The sequence below is a fragment of the Humulus lupulus genome, chromosome 8 (genome assembly GCF_963169125.1).
Source record: "Humulus lupulus chromosome 8, drHumLupu1.1, whole genome shotgun sequence".
Classification (NCBI taxonomy): domain Eukaryota; kingdom Viridiplantae; phylum Streptophyta; class Magnoliopsida; order Rosales; family Cannabaceae; genus Humulus; species Humulus lupulus.
In genome coordinates, this window is record NC_084800.1 from 61,027,067 (window position 1) to 61,048,660 (window position 21,594).

The following is a 21,594-nucleotide window of genomic DNA, read 5'->3' on the forward strand; positions in this document are numbered from 1 at the left end:
TGAAATGGAAAATGTGTTGAGGAAGATGAAGTGGGCTTATTTATAGACCCCAGAAAATCAAGGGTCATAGTGATCTGGACCGTTGGTTTAATTTAGGAACTGATCTGACGGTCGGAGTACAAATATGATAGTGGCGGCAAAAAGCTGAAACGCAAAAAAACGTGGGCAGATAAAAAGAGTACTCGAGTACTCTGACTGCGCAATCCGTGGCTAGCGCGTGTCCACACTCGAGTATGGTGGGTGGCTCGATTTACGAAAGTAGCAGTTCAAAAGTTTCCTTCTCATTGGATTCGAACTGATACTTTTGAAAGGGCAAAATGTTGCACCCAAATATTGAGAATAGAAATTTTGTTCTCGAAAGTTAGGCTCGTAAAGTGTAAGCTCGGAATAAGCGGGTTCTTCATAATCAGATTGAATGAAAATATCAAAGACAATCTCGCTAAGCAGTAAATGAGACAACATCGAAATTGGTGAGCTTGTAAACTACGTGGTCTCGGAGAAATTTCGAGATTATAAGCTAAGCTCGAAGCCACAATGACAATAGTTTAACATTTGAATAAATCTTCTGGTTATTTATCAATAACATTACTCAATAGGAAGAAACTTAAACAAAGATAGAAAATTTGACTGTACTGCAAAATGAGCTCTTATGGTGTAAATTTTTGTTTTAAATAACTATTCTCAAATGATTAAAGAAATGCTATACTATTTTATTTTATAGAAATATTTGCAATGAAAATACTTAAATTATTGTATTTGAATCACTTAAGTAAGTTATTTTTATGGTGGCAAAAGTATCTTCCGTCCATGTTTTGGTGCAGTTTAGTACATATGTTTGTTTCACCGTTAAGTCCGCTATCATGACATGAAATTTACTTATAACTTTGGTACTAAATTGAGTACTTTTGCCACAAATATCCCTTTAATTAGATATTTTCGCCGCAAATATCCATTTAATTAAGTATTTTTGCTTACGTGTTACAATCAAACTTAATGGTGAAAAATTATAGTTGTACTACACTGCACCAAAACATGGACAGAAGATACTTTCGTCACTAAAAAATAACTTGAGTACTTAACTGCTACAGTATAATAAATTAAGTACTTTCACTGAAAATATCATATTTTATATTAAAAAAATTAAAAAAGTTAGAAAATTAAAATTATTTTAAAAGGCCTCTATATAAATTTGTGTTTGTATTTTGTTTGAAATGATCATGTTTATTTGTTATATATATTACAATGTTTTAAACTAAACAGATTAAATGTAATATATAAATTTACATTGAAGTACATAATTAAACACACAATTATCCTTCATTAATATAATTTATAACAACAAACAATAAATAAGACTCAATAATAAAACGAAATATATAATAATTGTGATTTTTCAGCTCAAACTTAACTGTATTTTTTTTTTAAAATAAGCTCAAACTTGTATTTGTAACAAAATCATTAAAATCTATTATTTTGATATGTATTTAAATTCAAAGGTCATTATAGAATGAGTTTATATATTTTTTGACCTTGTGTTTTGTCTCATTACTTGTTTGAACTCTGTGTTTTGACAAATTATTTTTTAGACCATATGTTTTAAAAAATGGCTAAAATAGAACCCTAAACTCAATTTTGACGAGGAAAAAATTGAATATAACAATACAGTTTTTAAGCAGAATGATTTTATTTTTGTTCTGAATTGTTAATTTGGTAATTTATTTGTAATTTTAGTTGAGAAAACATTGACCAAAATCGGGTTTAGGGTTCTATTTTAATTATTTTACAAAATATAGGGTCCAAACAAATAATGAAAAAAAATACAGGGTCCAAAAAGTATAAACCTTATAGTAATTTCGTATCAAACCTATCATTTTTATATCAAATTGACATGTGCAACAATTTTTCCATGTTAATCTCAATTGCATCAATACAATTGTAACACGTATCTATTTTCTCAATTCTAATATATATCTATAAAAACTCGCAAGTTATTTGATTTTAATTGATCATTGTCACTGAAGATTGGTCACTTTCTTAAAAAAGAAAGAAAAGTTCATCTCTCAAGAAAAGTAGTAGGATAAATAGAATGCACACAAAAAAATCATTATATTATATATTTGGTACAATTTTTAGTATTATCAATTTAATTCAAAATTATAAAAATTGTTGTAAAATTTAATATTTCATTAATGTTAATTTTATATTATTAAAAATATATAAAAAATAATAATTTTTATTTATTGTTGATAGTATAAGATGATAATAAAATAATAAAGTAAAAAGTATAATATTTAATGTAAATAGATAAAAATAATTATAAAATAATATAAATGACATAAAAGTAAATAAAAAGATGTAGTATTTATTATTTATGGTGATATAAAATATGTATTATGTTATATTGTGTGTCAAATTTGGTCTAAATTTTTTGTAAAACGAATTGTATTTTAGCAATGCATTATCAATTTAACACTTCATTGGAGATGTAGTTAAAATTATTGCTTACTATTTCAAAAGTAAAAATTAACCAAAAATAGTTTCAACCGACCCTTAATAAAGAGAAATAAATTATGATCAACCCAAATTTCATTATGTGCGCATACAGTCAAGAGAGTTACGTGCATAAGGAATACATAAACTAGAGATCTTTTTAACTCATAAGATCTTTGAACAAAACAAATGATTTGAATATGTTAAATATTTCATATATATCTTTTATATAAAAAGGGTAGACTTTAATAGAATATTTTAAATATTTAATGAAATATATATTTAAAATTAATTAATAGTAAATATTTATTAATTATATTAATATAAATTTAAATATTATAAAATATCATTATATAATAATATTTAATATAAGACTATATATATAATAATTAAATTAATATAAATTTAAATTTAAATTCAAATATTATAAAATATCATTATTATAATAATATATAAAATAACAATTTAAATGTTATAAAATATTATAATGATAATAATATATAATTCTAATTTTTTACTAATTATATTAAAATGAATTAATATTATAAAATATTATCATAATAATATCTAATACTTATATTTACATAAATTTAAATATTATAAAATATTATTATAATAATAATATATATTACATAATCTTAATTTTTATATAAAAAAATCATAAATAATGTTTTTATTTAAAATGCACAATCAAACAAAGTGAATTAATGTACAAGGTTAATATATTTATGTTATTATTTTATATATAATATTATTTATTTATTTAAAATTTATATAACAATAATATAAGTTTAATAAAAATAATTAATAAATTCTTTAAATAAACTTACATAAACAAATCCGCAAGTAGAAACTTACACAAACAAATCCGCAACAACAAAAATCAAATAAATTAATATGGATCTACGAAGACTACGATCATTAGTCAAAATTTAGTTTTGGATGGAGTATATATTTTGAAGAATTTGTAAAACTATTTTATCTCATTGTGTAAAAAAAAAACCTTGTATCCAAATCTAAATATGTTTTGCGCTTTAATAAAATTTTAAGAAAATTAGCGACTTTAATACCAATCTTAACTTTCCTCAAAAAAAAAAAAAAATACCAATCTTAACAAAAAAATTTAGTGGTGGGAAACCAAACGTTACAATATTTGTTAAGTGCTGCAAATGGTTGTCAAAATTAGTCACGTGTCAATATGACTTATAGATGAAAGATGGGGTAACCAGTTTTAATTATTTGCACTACGATTCTAATATATAGGGAAATTTTATAGATGAGTGTCAGTTACTATACAGATAGAAGTATTTTGTTTCCGATATTCACATAAATTATAATTTAATTTTTTTATATAAATATATATTATAATTATAATAAGTATCTCACTAATTTTTAGAAAATTTTAAATATTTTATAATACTGACAATTATACTTCAAACGTATTTGAACTCTATCATAAATTATTCAGATTTAAAAAAAAAATAGTGGGATATCTCCCATAAGTATAATTGTACAAGATATCCTACTCTAACTCTCACCAGTACTGTATAATTTCTCTATATATATAAAATAATCAAAGAAAAAAATGTTAATTTGTTATCTCATGTTCTTTTCGAGTAAAACCAACTATAGAACCTTTACGATGAAGTTTAAAAAAACATGAGATAAATTGAAATAGATATATATTTATTTTATTTAAAATCAAAGAAACGTGTGGGCCATTCTTAAATAAAAGCCACGTCAGCCAATGTTGATTTTTTATTAAATTCCATCCCCTATAAATACCATCGTCCCCTACCCTTTTATTTTGCTCAAAGGAAGAAGTAGCACTCACTGAGTCTGAAACCGAAACCGCCTCTTCCTCTCTCTCTTCTTCAATTCAATGGCTTATCTCTTTTCTGCCATGAAAACAGACATAGAAAACCTTTGGGTCTTCGCCCTCGCGTCCAAAACATGCAGAGCCTTCTCCCAAGAAAGCTTTGCATGGCTCGTTCTCATCGTGGGCCTCACCTGGCTCGCCACCTCCTTAGCTTATTGGGCTTATCCTGGCGGTCCAGCCTGGGGCAAGCATAAATGGATGACAAACCCCTTTAAGCAGCTTAAGCCTGTAATTCCAGGCCCTAGAGGGCTGCCCCTCATCGGCAGCATGAGCCTTATGGCTTCTCTGGCTCACCACCGCTTAGCCGCCATGGCTAGAGCATGCAACGCCAAACGTCTAATGGCCTTCAGCCTCGGGGAGACTCGTGTTCTTGTGACGTGTCACCCTGACGTAGCCAAGGAAATACTTAACAGCCCCGTTTTTGCTGACCGGCCGATCAAAGAGTCGGCATACGGCTTGATGTTCAACCGTGCAATTGGGTTCGCACCCTATGGGGTTTACTGGAGAACCCTAAGGAGAATCTCCGCCACTCACCTTTTCTGCCCCAAACAGATTAAGGCCTCCGAGTTTCAGAGGCAAGAAATCGCCGATCAAATGGTATCACTAATGCTAAAAGACCGGTCAGGACAACTCGGCTTACGAGTTCGTGAAGTTCTGAAACGAGCCTCGTTGAACAACATGATGTGTTCCGTTTTCGGGCGAGTTTACGATCTTGACTCGGCCAACAATGAGTTGCACGAGCTGCGTGAACTCGTCGACGAAGGATACGAGTTATTGGGTTTGCTGAACTGGTCCGATCACCTTCCTTGGTTGGCCGATTTTGATGCCCAGAGAATCCGATTCAGATGCTCCAAACTCGTTCCCAAAGTGAACCATTTCGTGAGCCAAATCATCTCGGAGCACCGCTCCCGAACCGACCCAAAAACCCGAGATTTTGTTGACGTTTTGCTTTCCCTGCAAGGACCCGATAAGTTATCCGACTCTGATATGATCGCTGTTCTCTGGGTGAGTAATTACCACTAATTTGTTATTTAAACTAAGAATGATTGCAAGTACGTACTATCAGTACAATACAAAGTCTGTTTAATTTAAAGCTAACAATAATAATAATATATTCTTACATAAAATAATAATAAAAAATGGCCTTTAATTTGTTTGTTTTTGTATAGTTGTGTACGTGGTTTATGCTGATATCAGAATATGTTTTTGGTCTTTTTGTTTTGGCAGGAAATGATATTCAGAGGGACTGATACTGTAGTAGTACTGATCGAATGGATTCTAGCAAGGATGGTGCTTCACCCTGATATTCAATCAACGGTCCACGATGAACTAGACAAGGTGGTGGGGAGATCAAGATCCGTTGCCGAATCCGACATGTCCCAATTAGTGTTTCTGACGGCCGTGGTGAAGGAAGTACTGAGGCTGCACCCACCTGGGCCCCTCCTCTCGTGGGCCCGCCTGGCCATCACCGATACAACCATTGATGGGTATCACGTGCCCAAGGGGACCACCACCATGGTTAACATGTGGGCCATATCTAGGGACCAGGAGTTTTGGGCTGACCCACTTGAGTTTATGCCCCAGAGATTCGTGGCGCACGAGAACGAGGCAGAGTTCTCCGTGTTCGGGTCGGATCTTCGGCTCGCTCCGTTCGGGTCGGGCAGAAGGACTTGCCCCGGTAAGGCTTTGGGGTTGACCACCGTTTGCTTTTGGGTGGCTTCACTTTTGCACGAGTTTGAATGGCTCCCAATCCCAAATGGTCAGAGTGGGGTTGACCTATCTGAGGTTCTGAAGTTGTCTTGTGAGATGGCTAATCCACTCACTGTTCAGGTGCGCCCCAGGCGCGCGTAGGATACTAAACCCTTCGCAGTCCTACTAAGTAAGAAGAGAAAAAATAAAAAATATTACCATGTATAATTAATGTTGAAGAATTAATTAAGTTTCCATTTAGGTTATATGTTATGTTTGCGTGGGGACTTGGGCTATTACTATTGTGGATCTCCACTACTTGTATTTTAATAACTATAATTAAGGTTGTTAAGTATATATATATATATATATGAAGATGTTATAAATTACTTAAAATAATGTAAATATGGTGGTGAATTGAATGATACAAGTTTCAATTGCTCTTTACATAAAGTTTTGTTAACTAATAATAGTGATTTTTCTATCATGCATGCATATGTATTTTATAGTCACTTTACACATAAGAAGTGATTCATTAATTACTACAATATTGATTTTGATAAATTTAATCTCAACACTAGTATGAAAATTCAGGAGAGGAAGTATAGTTTAAAATGTTATGTTTTGTGGAAGTTGTAAGTGTCTTCTAGTTAATCTTACAAAATTAATTTTAGACTAAGGCGTATTAGGCATGTAAGGACATCCCAGCTTATGAAGCTCAAAGTTTTATCTAGCATTATTTTAACTTATTTAATAAATTTTTACATTACTTACAATAAATTCAATATCATTTTTACAATCTTAAAAAATATTTTATTTCATAATTTAGTTTTTAAGTTTTTTCAAAATAAGAGATATTTGCACATGATACCAAACATTTAAACATGTATTAAGCATATACTGAATATATTGAAATATATATATAAGAACATGTAGAGGTGATTTCCTACAATTGATTAGATGGGCACCAGCAACCTGTCAAGAACAAAGAGAAGAGAGACGAGAGTTCAATTGGGAGCACCGGTGGGGTGTCAGCCAAAGGGACTCCGACACTCAAGCCAGTCGGGTTGTAATGAGAGCTAATAGAAAGCAATAAAATTAAGATATAAATAATCGAAATAATGATGGATGGAGGAGTCGTAAAATGGTCAGAGTGACGGTGGCGATGACGGAGGGGTCAAGCGACAAGGTCAGGTCCAATCAGACTGACTAATTAGTCTTGCTTGACTGGATTGCTCAGAAATAGAGTAGCCTTCGTTTCAATTAGAGAGTAAAGAAAGTTCAGTGATTATCTCATGCCTTTTCTCAACATCTGATGGTCTTATTTATTGTCCTCTTTCTCGTTCCGTCCTCCTCCGTCTTTCTGATTCGTTTGACTCGCTCCAAGTGGTTTCGTTCCGAGATTCTTGGCGAACGTGATGGGAGCCTTGACTGTTTCAAGGTCCCTGGCTGACTGAGTGTATCCGAATTCGGGTCCGGGTATGATTTTGGGCATTTGGATGGTACTTTGTATATGCGAGCCTATTTTACATGGGCTTTGGGCCTTATTGGCTAGTTAGATAGTTTATTGGGCTGACTGACTGCTTGTTGGACTATTATTTATCAAGTATACAGATTTTTTCCACTACAGAACGCATCTCTTTTATATAAAAAAAAATCTGTATTTAATAATTTTTTATGGTTTTAATTAATGATTTTTTTGTTAACTTGAATGATTTAATAAATATTTAGTGATATTAATATAAATTTTAATATTATAAAATATTATTATTATAATAATATTTAATTAAAAATTAAATATTTAATAGTAATATTAATATAAGTTTAAATGTTATGAAATATAATATATAATAAAAAACTAGATATTTAATAATTATATTAATATTAATATAAATTCAAATATTATAAAATATCATTATAATAATAATATTTAATATATTTATTATTATTATTTATTCAAATGTTATAAATTATTATTATACATTATTTATATTTTAAAAGAAAACATATTACTTAATCTAACTTATATAAATATATAATCATATTAAATAACAAAAACATTATAAATGAATTATATATACGTGTCGTGTATATACAAATAAAATGACTACGTAACTACTAACTACATAAGAAATTAGAATAATATTTATCTTCTATTAAGAATAAACAAACTTCTTCTCCAATCATTGAGATGTATTTTGAATAATATCATGAATGTTTTGTACATTGAATAATGTACTTTGTGATATAATATTATTATTTTTTTAAAATCATAAATAATGTTTTGGTTTATTTTTTTTAGAGTAATTAGTGGCAAATCCCTCTCATCTTTGTATTTTCTTACACTTAACCCTCAATTCTTTATTTTCGCCGATGAAACCTTCCAATCTACGATTCCGTTAGCAAATGTACAGTTCAGTCTGTTACACTCTATTATCCGCCAACGTGGAGCTACGTGGCAATTTAAACTAATGTCATCTCATAAATTTTTAATTATTTAAAATGAAAAAATAAATAATTAATTATTTTAATGAATTAAAACTAATAAAAAATATTTTTAATTTAAAATATACCAATTTAAATTAACAAAATAAAAAACAAAGAATGAAAATATTAAAAAGTAAATATTTATTTTTTACTTCTTTCACTTCATCTCCTTTGACACTTCTCCATCAAAATTATTCTCATCATCATCATCAATAAACCTAGATAAAATATGTACCATTCTTCAACAAAAATCACAGCTAAGAACAAAAAATCTCAAACAAAAGTCCCACCAAATATATGTATTTATACATATGATATTCCCAACACAATCACACATGAACATCAAGAAAAAAAATATTGCAGATCTATTGTTGACCACCCCTGCAAATTTGCTCAAAGGGAACCACCCCTGCTCCTCGCCCAACACCGACCGCCCCTGCTCCTAGCCCAACGCCGACCACCCAGATCTATCCCACGAAGCCCCAAACCCCGCTGCTGCTCCTTTCCCAACGTCGGCTGCCCAAATCTCTCCCACAAAGCCCCAAACCTCGCCGTTAATTCCTCACCCAATGCCCACCGCCCAACTCAAATCTCGCTGCCCCATCTCAAATCTTCATGTCTGTCGGCACTATAGAAAAAAAAAAATGGAAGGGGAGGGGAGGAGAAGAAGAAAAAGAAGAAGCTTCAGCAGCCACCGTCGACTTCAAATATCTCAAGCACCACCGACTTCAACTCCCAGCCACGATTGATGTGGCTCTTGCGTCCCAGTCAACGTCAACTTAAAGCACCCAAAAAAAAGGAGAATAAAGAAGAAGAAGAAGAAATTATGTTTTGTTTTTTTACAATTTTGATTTTTTATAACATTTAAAAAAGAAATTTAATAGGTTTTAATTTACTTTTTTTATTTATTTACAATGATTTTATTTTGAATTAATTTAAATATCTTTATTTATTTATTTTAATTTAAAAAAATTAAAAAATTATAATGTGACATTAGTTTAGATGGCCAAGTGGCTCCATGTTGGCAGTTAACAACCATAACAAATGAATGCCTTAGATTTGCTAACGGAACTATGGAATGAGAAGTTTCACCGGCGAAAATAAAAAATTGGGGGTTAAGTGTAAGAAAATGCAAAGATGAATGAGTTTTGCCGCCAATTACTTTTTTTTTTAAATATGTTTATGTCATTCTTTTGTATATAATATTATTTCTTTTTTTCAAATTTATTTAACATTCATAAAACATAATAAAAATAATTAATAAATTTTATAAATAAAATTAAGCAAACATGCATGATACATTGCTTGCAACTAGTGCTAATTAAATATATATCTTAAACATACCAACAAGCATAAAAATGATATTGTTTTTACAGAATAGGTATAAAAATATTTCCTTTTTTATTCCATAAAAAAATTATTAGATGTCAATTTCTCTAAATTCAATTCTTCATTATCAAATTCTACTCTTTTAAAATCTCGAAATATCCCGATCGGGCGTGAGTAGCTACAAGAAATTTACATCATATTTTAAATTTGCTAATTATATATAGGACCATTATATTTGTTTTCAAAAAATATATATAGGCACCCTAAATTAAAAAATTTAATTTTTTAAAATTATTTTTAATACTTTTTCTCAATATATTTTTTGACATTATTTAATTTCTATTTTTTTTTGTCAATTTTAATAATTTTATTTTATCTTGTTTTCATAATTTTTTAGAAAAAAAAATCATACTTTAACAAGTTTTTTATATTTTTTTCTTTTAATTTTTATTTTATTTAAATATTTAAAATATATATTATTTATATGTATTTTTTAAAATATTAAAAAGAAAAAAAAATTAAAAATGTGAGCATAAATTGAAAAAATATATATTATATATTAACTTTTAATACAAATTAAGTGTATTAATCAAATTTTGGGTTCCCAACAGTTGACATTAGGTTTAACTACAAATAATTAATAATTACATGGGGTAAATTTTATTGTGTGCATTTAGTTAGAGAGACAATGCTCGAAGCCTCGATCCATTTGTTGGGATTGTTAATTTATAAATTAGCTAAAGAATAATAAAAATAGGAGAGAAAAAAAATCATTTATACAAGAATTATGTTGTAGTTTCGTCAGCTAATTAGAAAGATAAATATAATATTTGAGCTAGTCAAATTTTTTTATTTTGTTTATTTCCTTGAAAAGTCATGGGCTTATGTAAGATTAGAGTTGTATATAAACAGAATATTCTTTGCACGACAAATTAAAATGTTGTAAATGATTTGACACGTACTCCCATATCTCTTATAAATTTTATTCAATAATATCATAATAGAAACAAAACTATAAACAAATTTAATTATCAATCATATATATCTGAGTATCGAATAGTTTAACTGTTAAAACAAATACTAATATATGACATACCATAACTTCTAGATATATATTTCGTATTACACTGAAAATTGTACAAATATAATTTTGATCCATGCTATATTAAACCGAAATTGAGTTATGATGATGAAATGAAAAACAAGGGGTGAATTGAGAGCAAATTATTATTACAGAGTTATTTCAGAACAGAGAGTTTGAAATAAATAAAAAACACTTTTTCTTAAATAATGACTTAGTATACTAGCTAGCTAAACCAATACAAGTTATCATCTTTTAGTTTTCGCTTATTTCTAATAAGTTTTATACTTCATATGTCATTGTCTCATTATTTATTTGAATTTTATATTTTGAGAAGGTCAATTTTTTTTTTGAGTTAAAATCACGACGATTTTACCAAATTAACAATTCATAACATTATTAAAAAAAATTAGAATAAAAGCACAAACTTTCTGTCTAACAAATGTATTGTTATATTTATTTATTTTTTTATGTCAAAATTGTGTTTGGAGATTTATTTGAATTATTTTACAAAACATATGATCCCAAAATAATTTATCAAAATACAGAGTCGAAACAGATAATGAGACAAAATATGGCTCAAAAAATATAAAATTTATTAAAAAAGTGTAGGGAATAAGGAGTGCATGCTGGTTTTATATTCCCACATAAAACAAATATATAATTATTTTCTTAAATTCAAATGACTAGATATATAGTTTATACGGTTAATTGCGTAGATATAAAATAGTATTAAACTCTCTTAACTAATAATATTAGAAATAAAAGACCATTTAAAGCTATATATATATAGTTAGTTATATAAGTGTTGTTTGGTAACCCTTAAAGAAATAGTTTTTTATTTAATTAATTAAAAATTTGATAATTAAACATAAAATGTATTTGGTAACTCTATTTTTATTTATTATTTTTATAAATTTTCACTTTCAAATTTTTTTTAAATAATTTTTAATTTTTTTTTCTTCTCTTTTTCAAATCAACACATCAGATTGTTAAACAAAAAATAAAAATAAAAGTTATCAAAGAGGTTTATTATTTTTTGTTTTTAAAAGCAAAAAACAAAAATAGTTACCAAACATATTTTTATTTTTAAAAATAAAAAAATTAAAATAAAATAATATTTTTATTTTTGTATTTAAAAAATTCAAAAATAAAAATTTTACCAAACAAAACAATAGTTTTCTAACAAGTATGCTTTCAATTCACAACAAGGGATTGAGTCAGTTGACCATTTTTATAGAACGTTGAAAAGGTCTTTTGAACTAAGATCAATAATGGACTTTATTATCCTCCTTTTTAAAAGTTGAGCATGACAATTTATAGACATGTTTGATGCTATCAAACTCTTAATCTTACACATGGATATATATTATATGATCATCAGCTAGGTAGCTCTAAACTAATTACGGACTGAATAAACATTATCTATATATAAAATCAACTACTAATAATCTGATTTAATTAATATTAGAGGAGAAACCAGATAGTTTTTTGCTGGTTTTGCGATGTTTATTTTTTTTATATATTATGATTAAGAAAATTCAGTTATATAAAAAAAAATATTTTGTATGAATAAAGTCTATGGCGTTGCCTGCATCACATCATTCCCATTGCTTCCTTCAACTTCTAATTAAGACAGATATAGAATTAAGATATTCTATAATGTAGCCATTAAGGGAAGCAACTTGACGGTTTATCTCTGTTAATGTTCCCGGATAGAAGCAATCAAAATTTTGTAATTAATTAGCAAAATATATATGTATATATATAAAAGAGTAGTGATTACTCTCATCATCAATTTATTAATCATAATATATAATATCTCAACTTGATTAGTATAATCTATGTAGTAGTAGTCAATTATATATGAGCAAAAGATTTGCTTCCAGCTATAGACAATGGTATTGAATAAGGGCATTTTTTATAAATCAAAATAGAAAATGAAAAATGTCACTTAATTAATTGGGTATATATATAGTTTATACAATTAGGGCCCGAAAACCAGGAAAATAGTGACAAGAAATGAAAATTCAACAGGAAATCTTACGTGTACATTGTGAAAAGAGTTGTTGTTGTCTATTTGGCTCAAGTAATTTAAGAGGAACTTATATATGGAAGCATCGACAAGGATCTGATATCAAACAATTTTGCAGCATTTAAATTGTCTCTTAATAATAAATTATTTGATTAAGACTCCTTACCTGTTCAATTAAGGGTTAATCAATTAGGCTCGAGGAGAGGTAGTATTCATGGATATATAGCCACAATATAGTCCCAAAAAAAGATTGCCTTGAATCATATATATGAGACTCTAGACAAAGATTGTGACATGAAAAGAAATCTAAACACAAGGAACAAAAAATTAAGTGACATGTCCTAATTATGGATAAGGAACACTAATTGATACCCAATTATATATAGTGAATGTTTCTGGCATTATATATACACATATAATTATTGTCCTCATTAACATTTTGATACCTCATCTGAAACTTAACGTTATGTCTTGTTTGTTATACTTTTTGTTTAATTAGTCTAAAAGTGTTGAATGGTTCTTTGTGATTAATTAATCTTTTTTTTTTAAAGTGTGTTAAGTAAAAACATCATGTTAAAATTATTACCTTAGAGCATCTTCAATAGAGTATTATAAAAGTGGTGTATAGCCATTTTTTAGCCGATCTTCATAAAATTGAACTCCAATAATAGTCTAAAATATGTGCAAAATTTAGCTTATACTAAAAATTGAGTCAAGTTTGACACAAAATATAACATGAGCCAAATTTGACCCACAATAAATATCACTTTTCTAATTATTTCTTTGCCACTCATTAATATAAATTATTTATTTATCTTTAATAAAAAATTAATTATTTTGTATATTTTCAATAAACATTAATAGTTATATTGACTTTTTTAGCTAGATCACATTGTGCATTGAAGCACAAATACAAAAATAGGCCAAATATATCATTGACACATATATTTGACCAAATTTAGCACAAATTATACAACATCCATCAATTAAAGATAATCTTGTCCAACAAGTAATGTTAATTACTATCTTATTTTGTAAAGAATTTGTGCATAAATAAACTTCTCACAAATTAATTATTTCAAAAAGTTTACTTTTTACTAGCTTTTTTTTACTATTATATTCATCACTGAGAAATGCCCACTTGTCAATAATTGAGAGAAGTGTATACTATATAGTAAGTGTGTAGCATATTTATTTGGAATAATTTTAGTTGAGATATGTACATGAGAGTTTGTACTATTATGTTGTGAGAGTAAGGACCACCTCATCACTTGTTTCTGACAAGTTACGTGTTAAATATGAATATATTTTTTATTTTCTCCACCATAAAATTTTTCCCACTTATGATTGGAACGGTAGAAAAGCTTAATTTGTCCCATTACATAGTGTTATGACTTATCATCTTTTAATTTTTGCTAGCTAGCTGTTGAAATTGGGTGGAGTGACTTAGTACAAAGCCGATCCCACAAATCTTGCCAAATCACACAAAAAAATGTACCTTTTAACCAAATGGGTTTTCAGTCCCGACAATATTCATAAATGGTACACGACTGCATGTGATTTTGTAAGCATGTACAATATAAATGGTTGTGAGCCGTTAAGTTTGATGATGTTGGTGTACTATATTCAATTATTTGATTATAGTCTACGCATGATGATTTTGAGATATGATATCAAACATTAATTATAAATACATTTATATATTTATATAAATATATATACTTGTACTTGTTATATACGATTGCTGGAGAAGATTGCAAATAGTCTCAATGTTTTTATGGTGATAAAGAAAGAAGAGCAGAAATAATTCGTAAAGAGATTTTGCTACCACACATTGTCGGACTGATAATGAAATAGCAGCAATAGACGAGATATCAATTATGATCAGCTGTTTTCATGGGCCCTAACACTTTTCTCTTTTATCTTTATCCATTGCCCCTTTTTTTTTTTTAGAAAATTACTGTTTTTTTTTTGCCTAGAGAAAAATGTTACTCGTGTTGAATGTTGTTTATAATATCGAAATGAGATTCTTTTGTCCAACATGATGGCATGGGAAAAGGCATATATATATAACTCATGCATGTGATGTGGTGTCCTTGGATTGCATCCATATCATTCTGTGTCTGTCTGGTCTGGTCTGGTATAGTTTTCTCAACAATTCTCTCGTTGTTTGGGCATGAAATGGACTTGGCACATGACATCCTTATCTCAGTCCCAAACATGTTCTGTTGGTAGATACCAGGCCCAGTACCAACCGTACCAAAAAGCCTTCATTTTTCTTTGGATCCATTTCATGGCCTAGTTCTCATGATTATATAATGACCATCTTATTACCTCACACACCAGATTTTCCTGTTTTTTAATGTTTTTAATTTTTACGGTCTTGAGCTTGACATATATATATTTCGATTTTAGAGGTCAGAAACTAGGTAATATTTTTTTTCCACATTTTTAAAACTCAAAGTTTGATTTAAATAATAATAAAAAAAAGTGATGAAATTCATTAAGAATTCGTGTCATAAAGTTTTTGGGTTGAAAAATGTTGCATTGATGTTTTACGACAAAATTTTTGGTCTGGTTTCGTAAGACTCAACCCGGATCGAACGGACTTGGTTGGTGGTTGAAGATGACTGAAATGCCATCAATCGAGATTGATTGATAATATTTTTGTTGGGTTGATGTTGGTTGATAGTTTTTTTTGCTTAATGTTACGCTTTTCATAATTATGTTTTTAGTTGATGCAGTTAATATATTTTGGTTGTTCAATTTTTTTTTTTGTACAAAACATCAATTTTTTCTTTAAAACTCTTTACTGAAAAATTGAACCATCAACTAATGTATGAAAAAATTAACTTTTTACGGCTAGACTGTATTTTCAAAAACAATGCTATACTTTATTTTTTTTAATAGAAAATTTATATAAAAGATAAAAAAATCATAAAAAAATATATAATTATGAAAAATCCCCTTATATAATTTCAATTTGAATATGACCAAAATAAGATATAGGAAGTGCACGGTGTACTTGACTTTAATTATTTAATAATGGGATTTTTGTTGTGAAGATATATAAATTATTATGTTTGTAGCACTTAAGTATCTAAGTAATTTTTTTGGCGGCGAAAATACCGTCCGTTCATGTTTTGATACAATTTAGTATATCCGTTTGTTTCACCGTTAAGTCCGCTATCATAGCGTGTAATTTATTTATAATTTGAGTGTTTTTGCCGTAGATATCTCTTAAATTTGATACTTTCGCCGCAAATATCCATTTAATTGGACAAGTTCGCTTACGTGTCACAATCGAACTTAATTGTGAGAATTGACGGATATACTAAATTGTACTAAAACATAGATAAAATACATTTTCACCGTTAAAAAAATAACATTGACACTTAAGTGCTACATACATAATAAATTTGTTAGTGCAAATATTTAATAATAGTTGTATAGCTATATATAAAGAGCCTCGGGATGTTCACCTTTGAAATTTGAAAGAAAAAAAAGATAAAAAAGAAACCTTAATTAATTTCGGGTACCTCCTACATATCGCATGTACCAACAAAGTTATGATTAAATTAAAAAAGACAAAGTTATTATTTTTAAATAATAAATAAATAAAAAGAACTTAAACTGTGAACTTAATATTTTGTTTTTGTTGATGTCAAATATAGAAAAATAGCACCTGACAATACCATTTGTATTAGAGAGAGTCCTTAACAGTTAACATCTTCTAATTTCATTTATTTTCTGAAAAAAACTAGTCTTATTTATAAACATCAAGAAAATATAAAAATAAATGGCCATAAGCATAACCATATGTGACCATACTCCTCTCTAAAAAATGAGGTCCAAATTTGGACTATAAATAAGCTGTTTATTTATGGGTAACACACTAGTAGTGATTACTACCCATAGATATTTTTAATACTTTTAGTGCATAAATAAGTTATAATACAAATTTTTAAAGAATTATGAATAATTTATGATATAGAAATCAAGATTCAAATAGTTTGTTCCATGTATACTTGTTTTAATATTTATACACGTGTACAATAGACTATTTAAATATTAATTTTATCATTTTAAATTTCCTAAAAATTTGTGAGAGGTTTTCTGTAATTATATTATACAGTATTATGTAAAAAAATAGAATTACAACTTATCCGTATACCAAAAATACTAAAAAATTTATATCGGTAGTTATATTAAAAATAATCACTACCCAAATTCAAAGCCTCTGCTTAATAGATTATAGGTCGAGTAACATTTCTACATTTATTAGTTACTTATTTTCATCTAAGTTGCATACCATTCCCGAACATGGTCATCTTCAACGCCATGTCGTTTATAACAAGCACATACAACCTAATGTTATTTCGAGCGACATGTCGTTTATAACAAGCAGATGCAGATAAAGTTGTTCTTTCGAGCGACATGTCGTTCTATCATGCCAGAAGACCAACATTTCAGACCAATCCATCTACATTTAACACCATATATACTTGTGCAAAATTAGAGGCACATAACAAGGAAACGAGTATATTGGATTGGATTATTTTGAGTTCACATATAGGATTAATAGTACAAAAACATTTCAACACAACAATGGACCAACTAGACTTCCATTATTAATTATCACTGAGCAATTTATAAGCTCAGATGAACACTTTGAACTATTTCTTTTTACTATAGAATTGCAGAGCAAAAGCAATGGCCAAGATCAACAAAGGCAACGAAAACTGCAATATCTTGACTGCAATCCCAGAAGACTGGTCGGAGTGATGATGAACTGGTTGTGGTGGCTTGTAGTTTGGCTTCTTTGGCAGAGTGGAAATGTCAACCTCTCCCACGTAGTACTTTTCCATCAGTTCCTTTGCATTGTCACTGTGGCCTATATCTTCGAAATCATCGGTTGCATCCTTCTCTGAAAGAAGTTGGAATCAAATTTTAATAAAATGAACAGAGTTGAAGAGAAGAGAACATTGATTAATTACTGAGATTTTACTACGAGGGATTAATTAATGGACATTCATACCTGTTGCTAGTTGCAAGACTTCATCGCCACCAGGATGTTCTTCCAAAAATGGAGTGACATCATAGGCCTGAACTAGTGTAGTGGTTCAAGATACATTAGCAATAAGAAAATGAGTAACTCAAAGGGCAGAACATGATTATTGTAGGCCATCAAAATGGAGCAAAAATAATTGTTGATGATGAGCAAAGAAAAATCAGTTTGAAGGAAATAAATCAAGACATAAGAAGACCAGAAAACACACAATTAAAGGTCCAAAGTAATTCCAATATCGTTTATCAACTATAATGCTTCTCTTTCTCCAATGTATTTACCAAAAGTTCCAAGCAAACTTAGCCATGCAGATATAGTAATAGCAATCAGCATATAGATGAGAAGCTAGAGTACATTTCTCTGTTATTTTTACTTGTCTATAGTTCCTACATCAGGAACAAGAATCTATTAGAAAAGTGTGTTGTTAAGATAGAAAATGGTGGTGCTTAATTTAAATGGTATGCAAATCGAAACAGTTCAATTAGGCAGACTTTATTAAAACCGAACTCCTGAATTCACAAGTTCCAATGTATTTATTAGAAATTATGGACTATATTTACAAACAAATGAGGAAAAATTTTGGTGGTCTTTGTATAGATTTATGAACATATATATTCTTCAGTTTGACTCAGTGCATCTCTAAATCCATTTGCTTGCCAGGGGTTCTACTAAACTCAAAATAAATCTCTGAATAGCTTAAAACCAATTATGCTACATGACTCAAAGAATCAGAAAAATATCATCATACATATCAAATGATATGAATTGGTAATTTGGGATTATAGCCTGTAATCTTCTGTAAACTCCAAGCACAGAAATGAAAAAATCACTACTGGTTTGGGTTCTTTTCTTATTAGTCTAAGCACAATATATTTCTAATGCATGAAGAATTATAATTGCGTACTAGTTTTCAGTTTTCACTACTTAAGAAATAGAATTAAATATATAATAATAATAATATATACTCGGCAAGCAATAGAAATTGATATCTTTGAAGAAAATAAGAAATCAGTCATTTACAATAACTTTTCTAATAATCCGCTAGAGTCTCCATCACATCCACAGATCCACATATACATGCATACATATATATATATATATATATTTTTTTTTTCTGTACAAGTTTTTGACTTTAAGCTTTAACAATCTTTAATCTAAAGCAAAAGCAACAAAAACTACACATGAAAAGGCAGAGCTATAGCACATGTAACCAGCAAAAAGGCCTTGCCTTAACCAAAAAAATTCTATATGAAAATGAATAGACAATCAGAAAGCAACCGAATTGCGCCCAGAAACAAGGGCAATTCATAAGCCCACTATTCATAGATAAACAACCGTAAGAGATTAATACAAACAAATTAAGATCTGACCTTCCCAGAAATTATAATCCAGCAATCTTTCTTATGGTTATGCTGGGCCACCTCCTCAAAGGAAAACTTCTTAGGATCTGATGAAGTCATCTTGGACCAAGTTCTGTCACACAAAGTCAACGGTCACACAACCCCCCCAAAAAAAAAACCCAAAAACAAAGAAAACCCAGAAATCTATATGTTAATAAATTACATTATATGACTGGTATGATAACAATGGTGAAGTTGCCTTACATGAGAGTGATAAAGATGACCCCTTGGCAAGAGCTCCCTTGAAGCTTATAAAACTTTAACTGAATATTTGGACTCTGACCATTGGTGTACTTTATTATATATTTATTTATAACAATTGTATACTAGCACTGAGCTGATAATGACCCTGGATCTATAAGACTACAATTAGAATAAAATATTGACCGATTATTTATTATGACCAATTATAATAATAAATAATCTAGACCCTTCTTTTTAACCCTTTTTAATTAATTAGTCCAAATTCCACAACTCTCTTTTCAAAGAAGTCCAACCTGGGGTGCTAGTTTGAAATGTTCAAAAGGCAAGGGTTCACAAGAGCCTGAAATGTGATCAACCAACTTCGGTTCTAAGCAAAGTTCTAAGTTCTAACTATTTATATATATATAAAAATATATGTATTGTAATTAGAATTATTCTCAATTGCGTTGAAATTTAGGTTAAGGGGTGGGTTGAACGGTCCAACTATAAATGGAAACAAAAAGTTATGTAAGATAACGTGTGATTGTTATTAATTATTAGGATTATCTAATCTTGATAATAGGCCACAAGACGTTAACCTAATTACTATAATAAGTTTGCATTATTTTACATTTACAAAAGTCTTTGACTATTATTTTTTTGTTGTTGCATATTTTCACAATTTTCTCTCAGAAATATCCTTTTATTGAAGGAAGTAATCATTAACAAAAAAAATTAATAACTACTAGTATAACTTAAAATCTTCAGTTGCCTTCATATATAATTGCAAATTAGAGCATATTACCAATTTTTAAAACATTATTCAATTTTGGAAATAATTAGCGTACGTTGAATCTAGTTTTTCTTTTTTCCCTTTTAAATATAATTAATATAATATAGTTTTGCTATCGATATAGTCGTCCTTAAAAAAATGAACAAATAATAATAAAAAAATGGGCCCAATTTCAACCAAACTAATGTAGTAATATCTGCACTCAAAAAACACAAATGGCAGACAATTTGGACAATGATCATCAACTTTCTGTTTTCAGAAGTCAAAACATATATAATTCACACTCATCGTCTTCCTTTAACACCTCAAACTCAAGGCCTCAAACGATGACCTCTTTTTTCAATGCTCGAACGATGACTTTCACGAAAACGTTTTCAAGAAAAAAAGTTGTCAATACGGCATGTCGTTTCCATAGTTAAATAACTAAATAAAAAGAAACTTTCATTTTTTTTTCCTAATTACATAAATTTGTACTATTAAACAGGCATAATTATTCTGTTGTAATGTGGTATCTGTTGTTTAACTATAATTTTTTCAAAAGTGATAGTAACCCTTAAATTAATTATGTATTATTACACATGTGATAGTCTCCAATTTATATTTTAGAGTATTTTAATCTCTATTTTCTTCTAAATATATGCTACATATTAGTCATTCCCTTCACTTTCTATCTAAAAAAAACATTAAATGAAAGTGAATGCGAGTAATAATTAGAATATACATATATATTAGAACAAAGACTTTATTATAGCTTCAAGACACAATTTCCTTAATAAATATCATCTTTTGACAACCCACAAATAAAGTGTTTTTTTTTTATTGATAAATGAAAAAAGCTGAAAAACTGATTGTTCACGAATAACTATATTTTTTAAATTAAAATACTTTTGGGTTTTAATGTTACTTCTAATTAAGTTTTTGCATTATATATGTTCTATTTCAAGTCACTTTTGATTTTGGTTCAAAGTAATAATTTTAAAAACTAATGCTTTAACCTAAACAAAACATTTATTAAAAGAAAAAAAAATGAAGAAGAAAAAAATGTGTAAAATGATAAAATACCATAAGGAATAGTTATTGAAAATTAAGATTTATTTTATGAAAAATAATTAGTAATTATTAAGATTTTAATTGTCAAAAGATGGTATATTTAAATTTAA

At 28.6% G+C, this 21,594-nt stretch overlaps 2 protein-coding genes across 3 annotated transcripts; one reads left to right on the top strand and one right to left on the bottom strand.

The window, feature by feature from the left end:
* The first annotated feature begins 4,306 nt into the window (after positions 1-4,306).
* LOC133797446 (cytochrome P450 78A3-like) lies at positions 4,307-6,511 on the top strand. The gene is made up of 2 exons (XM_062235341.1): positions 4,307-5,374; positions 5,597-6,511. Exons 1-2 carry the CDS (start codon positions 4,373-4,375, stop codon positions 6,218-6,220), a joined length of 1,626 nt encoding a protein of 541 aa, XP_062091325.1. The 5' UTR covers positions 4,307-4,372; the 3' UTR covers positions 6,221-6,511.
* A 10,999-nt stretch (positions 6,512-17,510) lies between these two features.
* Positions 17,511-19,818, bottom strand: LOC133797447 (cytochrome b5-like). 2 transcript variants are annotated; one of them, XM_062235342.1, is made up of 4 exons: positions 19,663-19,818; positions 19,429-19,531; positions 18,029-18,095; positions 17,511-17,917 (listed from the first exon to the last, which is right to left on the bottom strand). In XM_062235342.1, the coding sequence occupies exons 2-4, from the start codon at positions 19,516-19,518 to the stop codon at positions 17,667-17,669; spliced, it is 408 nt and encodes a 135-aa protein (XP_062091326.1). In that variant the 5' UTR covers positions 19,519-19,531; positions 19,663-19,818; the 3' UTR covers positions 17,511-17,666. The 2 variants fall into 2 exon arrangements, with proteins under 2 accessions (XP_062091326.1, XP_062091327.1); XM_062235343.1 differs by having other exon boundaries at positions 19,622-19,740.
* Between the last annotated feature and the right edge of the window lie 1,776 nt (positions 19,819-21,594).

Excerpts from the sequence above, each read along its gene's own strand:
- LOC133797447 (XM_062235342.1), bottom strand. The coding sequence starts at position 19,518 with ATGACTTCATCAGATCCTAAGAAGTTTTCCTTTGAGGAGGTGGCCCAG. Across the intron at positions 18,096-19,428 it reads GGATTATAATTTCTGGGAAG|GCCTATGATGTCACTCCATT; the intron begins GTCAGATCTTAA and ends ACACTAGTTCAG. Across the intron at positions 17,918-18,028 it reads AGTCTTGCAACTAGCAACAG|AGAAGGATGCAACCGATGAT; the intron begins GTATGAATGTCC and ends AACTTCTTTCAG.
- LOC133797446 (XM_062235341.1), top strand. The coding sequence starts at position 4,373 with ATGGCTTATCTCTTTTCTGCCATGAAAACAGACATAGAAAACCTTTGG. Across the intron at positions 5,375-5,596 it reads ATATGATCGCTGTTCTCTGG|GAAATGATATTCAGAGGGAC; the intron begins GTGAGTAATTAC and ends TTGTTTTGGCAG.